General features: G+C 37.3%; 2 protein-coding genes across 2 annotated transcripts; one reads left to right on the forward strand and one right to left on the reverse strand.

Moving 5' to 3' along the window:
• Positions 1-2327: 2327 nt before the first annotated feature.
• Positions 2328-14239, reverse strand: LOC144635540 (putative cytosolic iron-sulfur protein assembly protein CIAO1 homolog). The gene is made up of 13 exons (XM_078494637.1): positions 14152-14239; positions 13834-13908; positions 13251-13334; positions 9704-9784; positions 9307-9426; positions 9051-9139; positions 8883-8944; positions 7512-7588; positions 6353-6415; positions 4968-5055; positions 3970-4033; positions 3231-3290; positions 2328-2830 (listed from the first exon to the last, which is right to left on the reverse strand). Exons 1-13 carry the CDS (start codon positions 14186-14188, stop codon positions 2720-2722), a joined length of 1011 nt encoding a protein of 336 aa, XP_078350763.1. The 5' UTR covers positions 14189-14239; the 3' UTR covers positions 2328-2719.
• Positions 14240-14307: 68 nt separating this feature from the next.
• On the forward strand, positions 14308-17183 carry LOC144635565 (cytochrome c). The gene is made up of 5 exons (XM_078494661.1): positions 14308-14434; positions 15433-15523; positions 15964-16126; positions 16244-16291; positions 16910-17183. Exons 2-5 carry the CDS (start codon positions 15440-15442, stop codon positions 16945-16947), a joined length of 333 nt encoding a protein of 110 aa, XP_078350787.1. The 5' UTR covers positions 14308-14434; positions 15433-15439; the 3' UTR covers positions 16948-17183.
• The last annotated feature ends 3516 nt before the right edge of the window (positions 17184-20699 follow it).

The raw sequence follows: 20699 nt of genomic DNA on the forward strand, positions 1-20699 counted from the left end.
TTGTGTCTTGTCTTTATTGGAGGTGAAGTAATGTTTAGATCCTTTTCCAAAGCATTTTTGATTATTATCAGCCTAATTTTCAATTTTTGTTGATACTGCATGTCAACGATGAAAGCTTCCATTCATTGCTATGGAGAATTTTAGCAAATTTAGTCTGGGGAACCGTAACTGGTTTATTAGAACGATGTATGAGTGTACTGTAATAAACAGAGGTCAAGGGCTGAAAGCACATCAAAGTTTTGTTTAGACAAGTTTATCACAGTACATAAAAAGAAGATGCAAACCCTCGTCAGCAGGAAAAAGAAACAAGTCGTAAATTAACTACATCAAGTATGGTTTATACCACAAACTACACCCTTAGCTCTATGGATAATATCGCAAGAACATTGGTGTATGGCTAGAGTATGATGCTTTGAGCGCCGAATAAATCTTTTATCCACCTCTTAAGATCGGCCCACATGCGGGGACAAGTCCTTTGAAGAGTTTACCCGAGGGAGGTAGTCGCAAGAATTTGTTCCATCATTGGCCCGATTTACAGTAGAGAAGGATGATCCGTCTGGACGAACTTGCATTTTAATTAGGCGAGCATTTTTTAGTTCGTCGGATAATTCGTCTGTGTATAAATACCCGGTACGGGCAAACAGACGGATTTCTGGTCCAGACCAACTATCCTGCCTCGTCGCCCAGGCGAATTATGCCGAAGTTGGCCGGACGTTGAGGACGGGTATAGGCGGGAAAAAACAGGGAACGCCCTTTAGGGGTAATTGATGGTTAGGGAGCGAGCCGCTTTCCCGTCCGCATCAGGGCCCAGAACGCCAAGCGAACCGTGCACGTTTTGGGGGCAGTCCCACAACACCAAGTCGAATTCCGTGCACGACCAAGGACGAGGACGCCTGGGGGTTTCATTAAAACGAGGCAGCCAACTATCTTCATGGGAATTACGTCTTGGCAGACGTAAAAAGGTTTCGAATTTTGTCAAAAACGAAAAGCATTCGAGCCGTAGTCTCGAGTCTCTATAGGCCATTATGGGGAGCCCCCCCCCCCCCGGGGGCTCTATAATGGCCTATACGGGGAGGCTCCGCCCGAAAGGGGTACCTTTTTGGGGCTTCAGGTATATAAAAGGGTAGGGATTTCACAAGTTGAGGTATATCAAAGGGTAGGAAATTCGGGCATTAAGTTATTTAATAACCTTTAAAGCAAATATTTCGGACAGACGCAACTTATGGCTGTATCGTCCTTTATTTATTATAAAGCGCAACATAAAAATGTTAAGAAAACGTCCTGTTTTAAGTATATGTCGTGCCGTGTAGGTATATGAAAGGGGTACCTTTTTTCAATAAAAAGGTATACGAAAGGGGTACTTTTTCTGTCAAAATGGTATATAAAAGGGTAAGGGGTTGGACCTCGAGGCGGAGCATCCCCGTATAAAACTTTTTCGAGTGCCCCCCCCTCCCCCCCGGGCGTAGTCCACGAATTTACTATCCCCAGTCCCTGCTGGTGTAGAAGGAGTCACGTTTCAAAGACACGGTACGCCGCAATGACAGAAGTCATATACTTTCTAACGAGGGATAGGTTCCATGAAGTCCCCTGAGTTCAACCAGTTAAACTCAGTGCGACAGATCGCGGGGACATTCGCGCAGTCGTGCTGCACGAGCTTTAGAATCAGAGCACAAAAGGGGACGTGTCAGTGTCCTGTCTCATCATTTTCGTTGTCCCTACACAGCAGGGAGTAGAAGTGGGGGGCCGGGGCGCATAGTGGTAAGGAAGTGTAGTATAGGACGCAAGTTTTGTCGCCTCAGTGTGGGCACCTTAACAGTTACACGAAACAGCCTTTCTCGAGTTTTTGGTCTCTTTCAGGCATATATACTAATCGTGTTTGCACGGGATCTCTTATCAGAAGTCCCGTGTGGGAAAGCACCTTTTGGAGGTTGGTGGGCTTTTCTTTCGTGTAAAAAGTTTAAAAATTCCACAATTTATTATCCGGCGACGATTAGTAGCCTGGGCGCAGGCAACGATTGAATTGTACAATGTGACCACAAACTGAATAGCAGATTTTTATATATTTTTACAATTTCTTGGAAATCAGATTGTGGTTTGTCCTAGCGACCTGTCAAATGTCAAAATGGTTGCAGCAGAGTGCAATGAAGGAGACAACAGACATCGTACTTTCTGTCGTCCGTATGAACCTGGAGCTGGTTGGTAAAAGTAAACTCATTTAAATGCGGCTGTCTTAAGATTGTTTTAGTTAAGTAACGTAATAAGCCAATAATCAACCTTAACGAAAGATATTTATCACAAGCGAATCAGAACAAATATAGTATTCGCTATTTGGAATGTTACATATCACTTTTATTCCTTTAAAATTGTACCCTTTTTAGTTACAGTCTTATACTGGTAAGATTTAAAAACATACACAGCTTCATTGCTTAATTAATCTATTCACATCTTATGCAACACTCTTCCAGTTCACTTCAATTTCATCTTGCTTTACAGAATGAAAGCCATCACAGCATTCAAACGCTATCAGCCGGATTCTTTACTGATTGATGTGTTTTTCCTCGCAACGGTTTTCTCCCCAATGGTTCACTCTGCATCACCATCTTCGTAACTGACTTACAGTTAACCCACGGATCACTAAAATCAACTTTTCCCTCGGTGCAGGATCAATCTGTGGCAGAGGAAACAGTGAGAATAGCCGGAGGTTGGAGGGAATGCCGATTTAGTGTTGAGTAAATCTCCAGAGCTTTATTGTGCCATCATCAGAGCACGAGGCTAACAGGCCTGGTTCTTTAGGGTGCCATTTAACACCATTGACATCCTGACCGTGTGCCTGTGTACAATAAACAAACAATTAGCGTTTTGTTGCTTTCTGACAAGATGATACTTACAGAGAACATTGGAGGCTCTTGGCGGACCCCGATCAATGTAAAATTTGGTAGTTTTTTTTTTTTTAAAATTCATGTTTGGATAACATTCCTTTTAGTAAATTGTATTTAAGTCCGCCAGAAATAGGGAAGACACAGCTGTTCACATTCTCTCTATTTTCTCTGATCTTCAAATGCGCGAAAAAAACAGAGAACTATAAGTTTCGGCGAGTGCGGAGCGCGGTAAGACAGGAATCAGAAAGGCTTGCAACAAGAACATTGCTTTGACTTGATTCTATCTCAGAGCGTGTACTGATTTCAGAGGCAAGGCTTACGGAAACAAGATCAACATAAAATGACACAAACCTTTGTTTGAATGGCCACTTGCTGGAATGATGGTTGATTCTTGTCAGCTACTGAAACATCCTGGAAAATAAAATGTCGAGTACTTAGTAAAAAGTCTATAAAGTAAATACCTTGCCATATGTTTTGACAAGGTCATACTTATTGTCGAAAAGTTTGCAACAAAAAGAAGTCACCATTCCAGCAGTTCTTTGCACAAAGATGGAGGCAGCGTGGCCGAGTGGTTTAGGGCGCTGGTGTTGTAACCCGGAGGTCCGAGGCTCAAAACCTCCACCCTGCCACTAGCTGGATTTATTTTTCGGTCGCCCCGAATTCAAATCCTTGATCACGCTTTGTATATAGCCAACTAGTCTGCCTCCTGGTAGTTGGTATTTTTGACTATGTTGAGTTCATTTAAAATATTATTACTGTTTACTCTGTTTCAGTGGTATGCCTGTAAACTAGCTATCTTGAAGAGATGTGAAGCTAAGTGCATGACCACTTTAATCAACACTTTTAATTTTTTTTTTATTTTTTGTTCTTTTCTCGCGATTAAGGTGTTGATCACAGCGTTTCGACTGCTGTACTGCTAGGCATTATCAAGCGAAAGGTCCCTCAGTTCGTTGAGCAAGAACCACATAGAAGCGATCAAAGTTTTAGCAAGGCCAGTTTTAAACCCTGAAAGATATGAGGGAAAGTAGGAACTGTTTGTAGTCTACTGCAACCTAAAAGTTAACACGTTATTTACAAAACAGCTCATAACCTGTTCAAATATTCGTATACAATCATCGCCAGAAGCTGTTGCTATAGCATCAGTGACAGGTGACCTGAGAAACAAAACAAATTAAAACACGTTTTTTTTTTTCTTAGAATTTAAGTGTTAAGTGGAATGGCAACTTGGATAAAGTGAAAATGAATGAAGAAGCGTTCTCAAGTAGAAAACTCGGAAAAAAGATTTTCCGAGTTCCCCCAACGGGAGTCAAACCCATGACCTTCCAGAATACCGGTTGGACGCTCTAACCACTGAGCTATGGGAGACTCGTGGTGAGCGAGGTCATATACTAGGTTCTTATGTGTGACACATGTCATGCCATATCTGCAAGGCTCAATATGTCGAATTGATAAATGTGTAATTATTTTTAACTTAACCGTATTTTCTCGATTAAACGCCCCCGGCGTTTATTTCAAACTTGACCCGATAGAGCCGGCGTTTATTTGATTCCAGCAGTTTGTTCAAGCCCTATGTTTCTAAGAAATGATTTTTATTCATAATTTTTAACAGCCACATACGTAAACATTATTTCCAAAGCACATTAAACCTTGAATAAATGATTAAGGGGTTTATTTTCAAATATAGCCTGGAGAACCAGCGTTTATTCGGAGCCCGGCGTTTAATTGAGAAAATACGGTATGTAGCTTAGATATATTTTAATATAAATAGTGTCCCCAATTAGTTTTTAAAAGCTAAATATTACTGACACTTAAATAAAGTACTTTATTCATTCAAAACCATGGAAGAATAGAACGAGTATATCGTAAACTCAGTCTCAAAAAAGTACTTCAACTAGCTGCTATTTTACCAATTTGTAATTATATCATAAGAAGAAAAAGCCGGTTGAGATCCGAAGTAATGGCTTTCTGAAAATTATTGTTCAAATTTAGTCAGTGAGCCAAAAGTTTCTGGATATCATTAAATTTAATCAGTTCGTTTGACAAAATTAATCCATAAATTTTTACTTTCCTTGAGTGAGTATTACCTACCAGTGAACATCATAAATGGTTCTGTTGTGATAACCAGATAATACACAAACACTCTTCCACTTTGGATTGCTTTCATTTGTGACCACGCCTAAAGCAAATAATAGACAATGTTACAGTGTATTACAATTAAATGCTATGCTTGTTTTAGTAGAAACTCAGCTGTGTTCTGTTGGAAATCCGCGAATCTGATTGGTTCTCCCACTGTTTTCTATTCGCCGATAGAAAACAGTAGCGTGCACGTAGCTCTTTAAGCGTTAAATTTTCTTGATTTTTGTCTTCAAAGTGCACAATATTGTAGGTTTTGGACTGCAATCCTTTAGAGTTTCTACTAAAACAATTAGACTACTCGCCCTCGTTTTCTATGAGTGATAGTCAACTCGGCTGCGCCTCGTTGACTATTTGCTCATAGAAAACTTGGGCTCATAACTCCTCGGGCTCATAACAAACTCCTTCAAATTACATTATGAAATAATTTCAAAAATCTGAATAAAAGTGCCATGCATTCACAACAAAGTCAAGAGTACCTTAATGTTACTTATTTTCGCGGGAACTTAATTTCGCAAAAAATGGAACAGGCATATTTCGCGGGACTTAAATTTCACAATTTGGCCAAAAATACGTAATTAACATAATAAAAAATACAATAGAAGACGTTTGAAATAAATTTCCGCGGGTCTTTAATTTCGCGATTTTTTGAAAATCGCAAAAATTAAGTTCTCCGAAAATAAGTAACAATAAGGTAGTTGCACAAGCAGATACCCATGGGACCACTTCACTTCACTTCTCCTGGATCCATAATTATTATGGATCCAGGAGAAAATTAGTTACTCATTTAATAAATATGTCTCTTGAACCTCTTCGTTTATGAATTTGCTCATCGTAAATACTACCTCTACTGGTTTCTAGGGCTAGGGGCATTATTTGTTGAGACCTGTTGTCCACAGCCTCATTTTAGAGGAAGGGAAGCACAGTGGTAAAATGTTTAGTGAGCTCTGGGTGGACAGTCCAGGTTCGAGCCCTCAACAGGGGGTTATTGCATTACAGTTCTTGGGCAAGACATTTAACTCTCACAGTGCCTCTCTCCACCCAGGTGTATAAATGGGTAAAAGTTAATGCTGTGGGGTAACCCTCCAATGGATTGGAATCCCATCCAGGGGGGAAGTAGAATACTCCTAGTCACTTAATGCCATGGAAACCAGGATAAACTCTGGCAAGATGGGTCACATTGGCCTGCTGTAGGCATTACATTTTACATTCCTAGAAGAATCCATCTTTATTTACAAGAACTGCCTACTAAATGGTATGCACCTCTACATTTTATTCATTTTGGCTAATTTTTTGCTAAAAATGATCCCTATATTCATAATAAACACATCTCAATATACCTTCTTGGTTGCCAGGTTCGTAGCACTGCCATATTCTTAATGTTTTGTCATCACTACATGAAACTGAGAAAAAAAATTGACTTCATTTTTCTGTGATTCTGTGAGTTTGCAATATCAAAAATGCATGACTTACATGAGCTTGCAAGAGTTGGAGATAGGATTCACTTTTGCGGAAAGGGTGGTGGACTATGGTGGCCCAGCATTATCATAGTAAAATATGTTAGGTCTTGCAAAGAAAAGCGTAAGAAATGTGAAGAAACGAAAAATAAAAGCAATCAAAATAAAAAAAAAAATGAAAAAGTATAATTAATAAAAGTATAATTAATATGATTAAAAAAATAATTATAATAATAATTGTAAAATTCATTAAATATTCATGCGGGTGCAAACCAATCCCAGTACCATATTCAGATCACATGTACACAGCTGTAAACCCCAATACAAATCAAACAATAGAATTAACTTTTGATACAAACTCCTGCTCAGCTAATTAGTATTCATTAACTTTTGATACAGATCTGTACTGATTCGCATAATAATACTTTGCATTCAATTTATTGTTTTCATTTCACAAGTAGAATAAAATATTCGCGTCCGATCTGTATGGGCGTTAACAATGGCTCGCCTATTGACTCGCCATTGTAAACGCCCATACAGATCTCCCGCTCATTTTTTATCTACTACTTTAAGCACAAAAAATATTTTAAAAAATTGATTACAAAAAATAAAAAAAATAACTTAAGCACAAAAAATATTTTAAAAAATTTACAATCGAAAAAAAAAGAAAAAGAGGGAAAAAACATTTAAAATCATTGTTAAAAACAACATTGAAAATTAACATTAAAAATCGACATTGGAAATCAACATTAAAAATAGACATTGAAAATAGACGTTGAAAATACAACATTTCAGTGCTCCAATATAGCAATTTTTAATAACAAATGGACTATTATTTTTAGGTCTCATGTGACACAAATACATTCTCAACCCCAGAGCTCTTCTCTTTTGTCGCCGTCAGTCACGTGCAAAAGACAGCTCTGGGGTAGAGAATGACACAAATATAAATGTTGGCTGTTCAAAAATCTGGTAAAATCCGTGACATAGTCCCTTTAATTACATCTGGTGCTTTACGAGTTAATAATACAGCTTAATCACTAACCTAGTCTGTCTCCAGTTTTATTAAAACTAATCGCCCACACTGTGGCCTCATGACCTTCTAAGGTATCAAAACAAGACCTGCAATAAAAATCCAAAATAGTAAACATGATACAGCCATTATTTTAAGTTTTTTTTGACAAAAAGAAAATGAAGAGTTAGTTTAAGGGTAACACTCCTGACAGCTGATTATGGAAATCATAGAGTACAATAATCAGGTAAAACTACAAGCAGCATCAACTCAGAAAGCTAATGAGGCCTGTTTTCTGATGTCGCTTTGTCACTCATCAGGGCTCGAAAATTTTTCTGAAGTCTTTCTAGCCACGGGCTAGCTGGTATTGCTACTTTACTACCCAGAGCTTGAAAGCTCTAGCCCAGTACACATTTGTTATGAAAGCCAGCCTTATGTTTAAGCACACACACACAAAAAAAAAACTCTTCAACAGATCAACGCAAACATTTGAAGTGCCACTAAACAAAGGGCTGGATTTGTCCGCTAAAGATGGATATTTTTGACAAGTTTGGCAAAACATTACACCCTTTTCCTCGTCATACACCACCAGTGGCCATTTTGTTTTCCAATGTGGAAGAAACAACCGTTTTCGCTGTGTATCATACTTCTTGTTTTTGGTCTGAACTTCATCTGCAGCAGCTGGCCCATCGGCACTATGCTTATGCTGATCTTGAGCAACACCACCAAGTTTAAGACGCTCATTGAAAGAAACAAAGCGAAATACATTTCGTAACATCCCACATGCTACGTACTTCTTTGTTCAAGTCCAAGCGATCTAAGGACCAAAGTGGTTCCTAGACTTCTCCCATCCACATAGAACGCCTTGCAAATATTCTTTTCAAATCGCATACTCACCGTCTTTTAAACCCGCTTTTGACTCCTTCGTGGCATAGGTGGTAATAGATGACAATACTACTGACTTTTCATGAAATTAATTTCATAACAAACATCTTTTCTTAATACATTTTAATGCAGATCTTGCCAGTCAATTCAACAACTTGGCTTTTAAGTGGCTTGCTAGCCCACTGGGCTAGCAAAGTACTTTATTCACTAGCCAAACAAAAATTTTTGCTAGGCCCGGGAGTCGGACTAGCGGATTTTTCGAGCCCTGCTCGTTTCCAACCCGCCTGTCGCCTATTTGGTGAGGGAAATGTTGTTGCTGTCACAAATATACACCCTTTCAGTGCTAGTTTCTGTTGACTGTCGGTGCTCTGGAGCAAGATTGTTGCTACATTTTCAGCTATTTTGGAGCAATGTTGCTTGTCGTCAAAACCCCTTGGAAAGCCTCGCTAATGGAACCAATGCCTCTCCAAGAAAAGCCACTGACTACAATTTCACAGTGTGTAGTCTGTTACAACTTACCAGTCATCATCATCTTCTTTGTAAAGTTTAATTGTATCATCGTAGCTGCAGGATGCTATCATCTAAAAGACAGTGAGTAAGAATTTGTAAAATAATAAAAAAAAACATGAACTGTCCCAAGAACTAAGCTGTGGTAGCCAAACAACTGGTCCTAGATACTGTGCTTACCTCCTTGTGTGGATGCCATGCGACTCTTTTCACATCTTGGGAATGACTGTGAAGAACACTTGCACATTCATATTCATCATCCTCTTGTACTGCAAAAAAATATTTTAAATAGGTGCTCGGTTTTACTGTTTCGTTAATAGTTTCCTCAACAGCACACTAGTTTATCAAACTTGTCTCTGTTTCTCAGTTCGCACATCAATTTTCATACTGTCCCTAATTAGATTAGGGAAGTTATAGTTTTGAACATAGTTTGTACCTTCCCATATCCAAACACTCTTGTCTCTTCCACAAGTAGCAATTAATGATCCTGAAGGACTCCACACTACTGACTTGACCTCATTTTCATGCCCTTCAAGAGTAGCATTACATTCAAACTCTGAAATTTATAACAGTATCAGTAAGTACTTCTAAAATTTTATTCACTATTATGTATTACTACTTAAATAGCACATTAAGTTGACTTAGCTTAAAACTTTAATGATGTCTGTGTTGCGGTTCAATTTTATATTTTTTTTAAATTTTTTTAAATTTTTTTTTTTTTTTTTTTTTTTTTTTTTTTTTTTTTTTTAATAAAAAAAAAAAAAAAAAAAAAAAAAAAAAATATTAAAAAAAAAAAAAAAAAAAAAAAAAAAAAAAAAAACATCTGCATGTACCTCCACTATTTTTATCCCAAACGCAGACAGTTGCATCAAAGCTGGCAGAAGCAAGGTACATCCCACTTGGAGACCAATCCACTGAAAATACAAACAAATTTTAATTTATTTTTTAATATTTTAGAATATACATGTAATAATGCATAAATCAAAATTATAATTGACTGTAAATGTGACTACTGACTATGATTACTACTAGGAGTATTTTTCACTAACATGACCCCCACTTTTGGCTCATCCTGCTATTCAATATGATTTTGCAAATAATTTCTTGTATATTTCTTCATACATTTTCTATTTTTTTATCCTTTATACATATACACGCAGGGACTTCTATGCAATTACTAACTAGCTAACGAGGGTAAACAAAATGTCATTTGTTATAAATGTTGAAAGCATCTTCAGACAGGTTTCAAAGCATAGATATTTATACTTGACTGTTACTGCACAGGAAAATTTTACAAAAATCCATTAATGTTATTTTTAAAACCCATAATGTAATTAGCTAATTCACACCGCCAAATTCCCATAAGGGAAAACAATGGATACAGTCCCATTTTACTTTATTAAGTTCACAAAATCCCATGATGAAATAAAAAAATATTTATCCCATGAAGTATATAGAGAAAAAGAATAAACAATGTGAATTTGCAGTACGCACCAAAAGAAATCCCATTAATGGGAAAAAAGATTTTTGAAATCCCATGACAGTATTTATACAGAACCCATGATGGAAATTATTAAATACACAGTAATTATAGCACATTCCAGAAGAGAATCCCATTAATGAAATCGACTCAAACACCAGTATAAATCTAATTAGAACAAAAATAAAAATAATGCCACCCATTAAAATATAAAAATCCCATAAGCCGAAACTAGTAACCCACGACTCAATTAACCATGACATTAAGAGTCCATAAGGAAATTCAAACAGTTTGCCATCCATCATGTATGATAAAATCCCTTAATGACACAAAATATTTTTAAATCCATGAAAAAGAACCAGAGGGAATTTCAATCATCAGATGCACACACAATAGTGAAATAATGAAATCCCATTAATGGGAAATGATCGTTATATTTGCATTTGTTGTACGTGCAACGGCCGCCATTTTCCTTGCTGCTAGCAGTTTTTTGCCTTGCTCTTTTGTGTTTCTGCTGTATTTAATGTGTGAAAAATGGAGTTATTAGTCATTTGGATTCTTCTAAGTCCAGTAATTCTTCAATGGATTTCTGTACCGGAAAGAACGGAAAAATACGAAAATAGAATAGGTTTGATTTTGCCCAGCCTTTGTCAAGTAAAAACTAAAGGGCATAAGTATAAACTGACCAGGAGAGAAAGTTGTTCTACCCAGTTTTTTCTTTATTGGAAAAGGTGTTTCACCGCAGCAGATATTGAATATTGAGAGTTTCACAGCAGAACGTACTAAGCTTTTATCAGTCACACAAACGAAGCGCGGCTAATCACTTTCTCTCTGTGCTTAAATTTGCTGATAAGTAAAGTGACCAAATGAACTTATAAATTAAAAACCTTCCAAATGTTTGTATACTCTATAAAACAAATCTTTAGAATAAATTTGAAAGGAATCCTCTATCTTTCATTTCTTATATTTGCATTTTGTGTTTCTTTGTTAGCTTGGTAAATTTTGCTCCAAAATTCTTCTCAAAACTTTCTGTTATTTAACAAATTTTGCTCATTAATGAGCTCTGAAATGCCATCTTTCCATTATTGATTTTTTGTCTTCTAATCGTGTAGAAAAAAAATATGAATAGATAGATAGATAGATAGTTTATTTATACAACTTCGCAACCTAAAAGGTTGATCATATTACAAATTTATAAAGCTATAAAAACTAACGATAAAATGTAAAAATATTTAAAGAACTATACAAGATAAAAATCCAAATAATAAAGAGACAATAAAACTATTTCTAAATCTATTAGTCTTAAAAACAGGTTAAACTGGCGTGACTTTCTGAGGTTATAACTACTAAGATTCGTGGGGCAGTAAATTCCTCAGCCTACTGTCATTTTCTTAAAATGTTGTTAAAATTTGTCCGTCAGGCTGTCCGACTGACAGAGTGACTAGACGCCTTGTCGGCGCTTCTTATATGTAAAAAATGGAAAAATGATGCGCATCGCCCTCTTAACGCTGATTCTCTTTATATTTGTCATCACTGGTATGCCATTGATTTCAAACTCAACAGTTGACAAGATTTCCATATACAATGTATAGTCTTACCTTTCAATATCAATTTAGCGGGAGAATATTCAAAATACTGGCTGCATGAAAGCTTACAGACATTCAACAAGAAATATTGCATGCTAAAATTATGTCCTCATTAGACACTAATGAATAAGAGGACATCTGAAACATTAAATGCCATAAAGCTTGTGCTTTGGTTAAAAACGCTTTTTTCATAATCCACAGAGACAAGTACCCATGGCCACGGCTAAAGCCATTGTCCAAGTTGCCTTTAATGCCATAGGATTTACAAAAATGTGGCAAACATAACAGCTTCCGCACAATGGGAGCATGCCAAGCCGAACCACGCAACAAGAAAACAGCTCACTCTGCAAGAATATTTGAAACCTGCAAGGGAGTCTCAGAATGAGAAAGAAAAGGCAGCCCAGATGTTGAGTAACATTATCTGCTTGAAAATAAATTTTCTCATTAATGCTGCAAAGGATTTAAAGCCTATGAAGGGAGAGTGAAGAAAGGTTTTAGTTTCATTGCAAAATTAACCATTTTTGACTGCAATTAAAATTTTAATAATAAATTTACATAGAAACCTATCTGAAAAAAGAAAAAAAGAATATTATATTCAAAAAATAGTGACACCACTGACATTCATGTCTTAAATGGCAAAATATTAGCAGCAGTAAACCACGATGAAATGTTGGCAAATATGATTTTCTCCTGTCCAGAAACCCATGCTGTGTTATCTTGACATTCAATAATGGTAAATGTTAATAAACCACGATGGAAAGTTTCAAAACGTGAATGCATTTCTTCATAAACCCATCCTGTGTTACCTTGATTTTCCAAAATAGTAAATGTTTATAAACCATGATGGAAAATAAGATAACATGAATGTATTTCTTCATAAACCCATCCTGTTTACCTTGATATTCCAAAAGTAAATAAAAAATAGGAAAAAAATACATGAATGTATTTCTTCATAAACCCATTTGTTTACTGATTTCAAAATTATAAAAGATGGAAAATAAGATAAATGAATTTTCTCATAAACCCATATTTACTATTTTCCAAAATGGTAAATTTTTTAACAGAGGGAATTAATTTACATTGATTGATTTTGATAAATCCCATCAAGTAAATACCTAAAATCCATTACTGTTTATTCATTTAAAAACATCAGGGAAGAATGGAATATCCATGAATGGTTTTAAAAATGGGATTTACCCAATTTACCATTCAAAAAACCATAAATGTTTTTTTGTAATATTTTCCTGTGCTGTATAAAAGGAAAGTGTAAAGTGTGAGCAATACAGTGTAGTACAGTCACATGATTGTTCTCACCTGATCTGATTGTCCTCTGATGTCCATCTTCAAGGATTGTCTTGCATACCCACTGATCTCCCTCTTTTCCCCAAAGACGAATGTGTTTGACGCAAACAGAGACAAACCAAAGAGAAGCAAGTCGAGCAATAATAAGTCATTTAAATCACGAGCCAAATGTTTGACCATCCACTGGCAACTTTATAATAGGAAGATAGACACACTCTCTAAAAACATATTCCTTCTTTGCAAGAAATATGAACCATTAAGTTGATAATTATTATTAATTTAATTACAAAGATTGTATTCCCTAAGATTCGATATAATTCTCAGTAAGTTTTTTCAGTCTCACAAGTTAATCTAGCATTTCTGTTAAATAGCCATAGCAAGATCTTGTCCATGTTTCATGAATTATTAGGCCAAATCATTCTCTTTATTGTTTAGGCCTCATGACAGTTTAGGAAAATATTAGTTTTATTTTATTACCCTAAAACAGTGAAACTAGTAAATAACATAAATTGATAGGTAACACAAATTGATAACAGATTACAGTATATGCATTAACTAGAGATTAGTAACTTATGAGTTAATTGGAATGGTATAGTTTTATCTCCTCCACAACTTGCTAACACTGTTCCAGAAGGGTTCCAACACACTGACCATATTCTATCTTCATGACCTGTAACACATAACAGATACAGTAAGACAGTATAATGACTCCTCTGTAGAAACAGCATACACTAAACAAATTATATTTAGCTGCAGTGATCTAGCTGAAAAACCTTTGCAAGGTAAAAATCCCACTAAGCCGGGACTTTATAAGCTTAACTGATACGTAAAACCAGCAAAACCCCGAAGTTTTCGCAGGCTGCCTGATACATACAATGTAGAACTATTCGCTTGAAACACAACACAGCAATACCTTTTAGCGTTTGTACAAGCTCCAAACTTCCAGACATATTTTGAACTTTCTGCAGGAGCGAAGAGGACCGAAAACTCCCAGGCGCACCAAATGGCTATCCCAGGATCCCTTGTAATAATGAGCCCGCGAGCCCTTGACCATTCGTAAGAGCATGCGTATTAGGTGTCTTACATAAGCAGTGACGCAAACGATCTTTATTCTTTCAAATTGTCGCTCGGAGAAAGTGTGAGGCAATACTACTTGTCGGTTACAACTTTTTTTACAACGCAGTTGTTCATCAAAGGTAAGCGTTAATCCGTTAGTAATGTTATTTTTATTCCTATGTTCGACTTCAGAGTTTCTTTTATAAGTATTTGGGTAAATTGGCCAGTACCGCTTCATGGTTTATGTGGCACGTGTGTACGTGAGGAATTTACCGGCTTGTATTTGACTTGTGTCGTAATGAAAGTTCATGTTCACCGTAATCGGTTTCTTGCTTGCTTAATTCACGTATTCAGCAAGTGAGAAATGTTTTTGAAGACGCTATTTGGATTTCTAGAGGTCTTGTTTGGGGGAGGGGTTTATGTCTCTCCGTCAGTGAAGGTGATGATCAGATTTCGACGATTTTCGCCGGCATCCCTGGCCCGTCCCTCGAATATCCCTAAAAGCTGAAACGTTATACAAACTATAGTCGCAAAGATTTAAAGTTCGTAAGTTTAAAACAATAGTTTGATTTTGTCCCTTGCGTGAATGTAAGATGGTTTTCAAAGTCTTTACTAATATTCTGCCAGTCTGTGACGTGTACTGGTCATATAGCTTCTTGTTTTAACGCATCAGTTTGAAGTAGTGTTGATCTCTGTGCTCTTGTTCGTGGTGACATGATGCAACTTCCTTCCTTAGTTCCTAGAAACAGCCTGCTTCAGCTTATCTGTTTGAGTAAACCAAGCAACCCTACAGATTCTTTTCTATTTGTTATGCAATCAAATTATGTATTTGATTTTGCCTTAAATCACTTTTCAATCCTAAGCTGTAAATATTAATTCTCTTTTATGATTACCATTCATATCTCTTCATATTAATAGTTTTAAGAATTCAACATAATATCCCTTTACGCCAGTATGTTTGTCACCTGTCGTGACAAAGTATATCAATACTGTCAGGAGAAATTCAATGTTGGGCACATTACAAAATGTGTTAAAGGGTTATTGTATTGAGCCTTGAACTTTAAGGCAATACAGAGCTCTTGAACAAGCATATACCTAGTTCCAATTTGTCCTGAAAGAATTCTTATTGTTGATTTAGAAACATAATGGGAGACGTACCAGCTGGAGATGCAACAAAGGGAGCTAAGATCTTCAAAACAAAGTGTGCACAGTGTCACACAGTGGAGAAGGTAAAGTAATGATATCTGAATGTATAACAATGTTTTGTCGCTATAAAAACTGCTTCTTGATAGCATAATTTTTGTTACTCCAGGACTTACATACCCTGGGTGCCAGAGGTTTTTCTTGCATGGTTTCCAGTGTCTGTCATTTCTCTATTGTGAACCACGCCAGAGTTTTTTCTTGTGGATTCTCCGGCCACCGAAGTATCCACCGTGTGCGAGAAAAATCCTCTGTTACCCAGGGTAGGACTTACATGTTTTTGCTACAACATCAGCTGTGAACAGCTTCTGCTACTGACAGTTGTGATATAATAAACTTTTAGAAGACTGGTGGCGTCCTATCAAAATCTTGGATTTTAATTGAAGCTGTAGGCCTTGGATGAACCCTTGTTTAACTATTTGCTCAAATTGTATGTCACTGATTATGTCTCATTATTTCTTATGTCCAGGGCGGTAAGCACAAGACAGGCCCTAATCTGCATGGTCTGATTGGAAGGAAGACTGGACAGGCTGAGGGATTCTCCTACACAGATTCAAACAAGAACAAGGGCATTACATGGGGACCAGATACACTGTGGATTTACCTGGAGAACCCAAAGAAGTATATTCCTGGTATGTATGGAAGTACATAGAAAGACCACTAGTGGAGTCAGTTATGTTCCAAACATAATGATGCTAGCATAAAATATGTTGAACGTTGTAGGTCTAAAACAGTTATTTCTTCTGCAGGAACAAAAATGGTTTTTGCTGGTCTCAAGAAGAAAAATGAAAGAGCAGGTTTGTTGAGAATTTTATAAGTTGTTCATTGTGATGCATGTTGTACTTTGCACATTGCGCGATAGCAGTACTGTTAGAATAAGAGTAAATAATATAATGACAACTAATTAATAAATAGGAATTTGTACTGTGGCATTTCCACAGGGTGGCTCTTCATCCACTGTTCCCAATCAAATTGGAATTTAGCAGTGTTGATTTTTGCGGAGGGAGGAAAACCGGAGAAAGACCCTCAAAGCGAGAACAAGGACCAACAACGAACTCAACCCACATATGACTCCTGGTCCAGCCTTATTGGTGGGAGGCGAGTGCTTAACCTGCACAGCAGGCGCTGTAGTTTTGAGTGTGCGTATATGAAACGCGAAAGGCGGGAGAGGGTCATGGGAGAAAAAAAAACAAGGATTTTTCTTTGCGTGGCCTTCTCGCGATCACGCTTTTAAACGCGCTAAAAAACTACACAGGTGTCTGCCTCACAGGCTAAAAGACAGAAGTAGGTCCCTGTAGCACCCGCGCTCCGCTTGAGCACAACTTTGACTTACTGTTTCAAAAGTCAAAACTGAGATCAGTGAACGTCACATGGTTAACTTCATCTCAAGTAATTTACTGTCACATTCTTTTCAGATCTCATTGCCTATCTGAAGGAGGCCACAAGCAGCTGAAACCAAACAATAAAAATTATGTGAAGTGACATGCGACTACATGGATTTGACTTTCTTTCTATCAAGCATGTATCATATTACTTGAAGAACTAGTGTGAATTGCTGAAATGTGTCAGCCTGGATTGCTTTAATTAATTTGTACAGGATGTGAAACAGTAATAATTTGCAAGGCTGTGCTTTGTTTTATCTGTTAATTTTAAAAGGCTGTGATGGTAATAAAACTCTTTTAAGTTTTATCTGTATGTCTGGGTCTTCTTTTATAATAATAATAATATTAGATTTATATCCATGGCTCATGGCGCTTTACAGTAAAATGTTATTATGCTTTGAACTTTTAACATTCTGTAATGTACCACTTGATAACCACACTGAATCCTTTAAAACACATTGATCACAATGTTCCACAAAATTAAACGAAGAGTTTATGAAAATAATAATCAGTGGTCAATAACATGTCCTGAAGGCCAGCTAATGTGCCGTAGTGACCTCCAATAACAAGGAACAGCTACACAACTGATTAAAATGTCGCTAAATACTGTATGTCTACGTATATCTGTACATCTGGGTGTTCTTTTATTCTTTGAACTTTCAACATTCTGTAATGAACCACTTGATAACCACACTGAATCCTTTAAAACACATTGATCACAATGTTCCACAAAATTAAATGAGTAGTCTATGAAAATAATAATCTATTGTGTGCAAGTAGAGGCTTGTCCACAGACATGTCCTTTTCTCTTGTTATATTAACCAAAGAGCAATCTATGACTTATCGACAGGCCTATCTATGACTAATCTTGTATTACTGGTATTTTTTTATTGTACATTAGTTACAGTAGAGCCCCGGTAGCTCGAACTCCGAAGGGAAACGAAAAACAGTTGGAGTTAGCGGGGTCAATTGAATATTCAATTTGCCATGTTAATAATTGATCGTTTACTGATTTTTCAGCCCTTGCAGTACACAGTACGGTGCAAATTAAACTTATCTTGCAGAAACTTACACACGATCATACTGTCAAATATGTGATCTGTTCGTTGCTAAATTAAAATCAAATCGCTGTAGTGCTCGTTTTAGTGTTTAAATCCAAATACACGACAAGAAGAGCAAATGGAATATTTCAATGGGCATCCGTGGCGAGTTGCAAGAACCAGAATTCTAGTTATCGGGGGTAAATTTGACCCAAATTTTGATCAAGGGAAATGAAATTTAGTTTGAGTTAGCGGGGTTTTCAATTTTTCTGAGTTTGAGTTAACCGAGTAAAAATGACTGAAAAGTGGGGTCGAATCCAAGGGAAATGGAAGTTTGTTCGAGTTAGCGGGGTTGTTCGAGTTACAGGGGTTCTACTGTATTTCTCAGAATATTGGCCCATTCTATTGCAAGAGGCCTAACAAGCCCCACCAAAGCGAGGGAAATAAATGAATGTCTGTTGATGAGATTGTTACATATTTTCACAGGAACTCAACAAATTTCCTCCCCAGGCAATTTAAGGGGTGTCAGAGATTTGAAATGGCGTTTTCCGTTTTCAAATATGTCTTAGTTCCAGAGTTGAGCTTTTAAATTTTGTAAAATATGCAAAAAAGGGTCTGATTAATTACATCGTACACTCAACCCAACTGCTTATCAGGTTTTTAAATAGAGCTATCTTGGTCTCTGCAGCAAATTGACCTCAGAGACCATAGAAACTTGGTAGGTTTATAGCTCAACAGGAAACACAAGGTTATAATAAAAAGATGTTTCCATGGCAACTCACTTTTCCAGGCCCCTCTAACCCATTTTCAATATTTTAGTTGTTGGCTTAGAAATATAAAACCAGGCCAAGAAATCTACCTAACACATTTATTTGCTTGCTTGATCATGCAGGTGGGTAACATTGGTAAATATTAAAATGGAATGCCAAAAATGGCCAGAAAAGCCTTCAACAGCTCTGTGCTTTATATTTTGTGTGCTCACAATGAGCTTAGCTCTAGGAATAGAGGAAAGGTGTACAGACTACCCTGTAGTTCTCAATAATCATCTGTTACTCAAGTTTATTGTCTCAATGTGTGAATGTTTGGTAAAAGTGTACAATCAAAGATCATTGGCGGAGGCAGCGTGGGCTAGCGGTTAGGGTGCTGGACTTGTAATCCAGAGGTCTTGGGTTCAAATCCTCCTCCCTGCCACCATTCTCATCCCCATAGCCTGCGAACAGGCTCCCAAGTGGGGTTTCGGCGAGCGAAGCGAGTGGGGTTACGCGAGTGGCGTACCCCACTCGGGAGCCTGTTCGCAGGCTACATCCCCAGAGCTGCTTGTCCCTTTTAGCCCGGCGAAACCTGTGCAACAGAAACAAGTGGCTCTGGGGACACATGATTTGATTGACTGGATAGAGAAACAGCAAATCAAATAAACCATTTTGAAATCCCTGTGTTATACAACATTTAAAAACGGTTGATATGATTGGCTACATTCCCTTTGTTAACATCTGGCCAGTCAAATCACGTGTCCCCCAAGCCACTTGTATCTTGTGCACAGGCTTCACCAGCTAAGAGGGTCAAGTAGCTTGGGGGACCAGAATTTCCTGCCACTAGACTTAGATGGATTTGGTGGTCCCAAATTTAACTTCTCCAATGATGCTTTGTAATTGCCAACTGGTCAGCCTCCTGCCACTTGGGATTTTGAACAAGTTTCTGTTTGATTTACAATTTTTATTTATTTACAGTATCCCCAATGGGCATAGCCTGCGAACACAGATGTATTTCTGGCTGTCGTTTCTCTTTTGCCAGAAATACGTCTGCATTCGCAGGCTACAATGGGCAGAGCAGTGCTTAATATATTGACACTTTAAGGGACTTTGTCACAGATTTTTGAACAGCCAAAATTTAAATTTAACAATTACTTTTTTAGAGTACTAAGACTGTTTAAAGCGCGTTTGACTGCAGATGGCTCGGATGGAAATGGATTGCAATTTGAAAACGTTAGCCAACGTTTTTAAGTTGTGTCCGCACGCCTTCAAGAAAATCAATATTTTTTTTTTTAACTGAAGTTTGACTTTTATCCCCAAATAAAGGCTATATCTTCAGTTAAATGTTCAACGATGTTTTTCATGGGTAAAGTTGCCTGCCACTTATTTTAAAACAGTTTAGACCAAGAACTGCAAAATTCCTGTTACATAGTCCCTTTAAATGGGGTAAATTTTAGCAGGGCAACTGACATAAAGCTCTTTTTCCCCGCATTAGCCTCCATTATCAAGAATACGATTATGGTCTTTTGAGCATGATTGAGGAGGGGAGGGGGGGGGGGGGCAGCATGCTTCTACTCGCCAGAATGAGTAGTATTTACAAGAGTAGGATAGTATTTACAAGAATTTTTTTTCATTTACACTAAGAGGTATATCTGGGACCTGGTATTTAGTGTTCATTTCAAAGCCCCCAGCATAGAGTCACTAGATATCATTCTGATATTTGAGCTGAAAAAAGTGATGATAGGACATTACAGACTGATTGCTGAAGGTGGAGTAACAACGGCAGAACCCCAATATAAGGAGCTCTCTTTATAACAAAGTTCTCGGTACAATGAACTATCGGTATGTCCTTCAGCCCAGCCAAATCGGGGTTTCACTGTAAATCAGGGATTTATGGATCTCTATAGTCAACAGCCCTACGTACATCCCTTTGATATCTCAGGAGGAAGGACATGGGGTGAAGTGAGATGTCTGTGTTTCCAGTCTATAGAAGTTACAGTTCCAGACAACCACATAAAAATTACACAAGATCAC

This window comes from Oculina patagonica, chromosome 1 (genome assembly GCF_052425735.1).
Source record: "Oculina patagonica isolate OP01 chromosome 1, crgOcupat, whole genome shotgun sequence".
In the NCBI taxonomy this organism is placed as follows: domain Eukaryota; kingdom Metazoa; phylum Cnidaria; class Anthozoa; order Scleractinia; family Oculinidae; genus Oculina; species Oculina patagonica.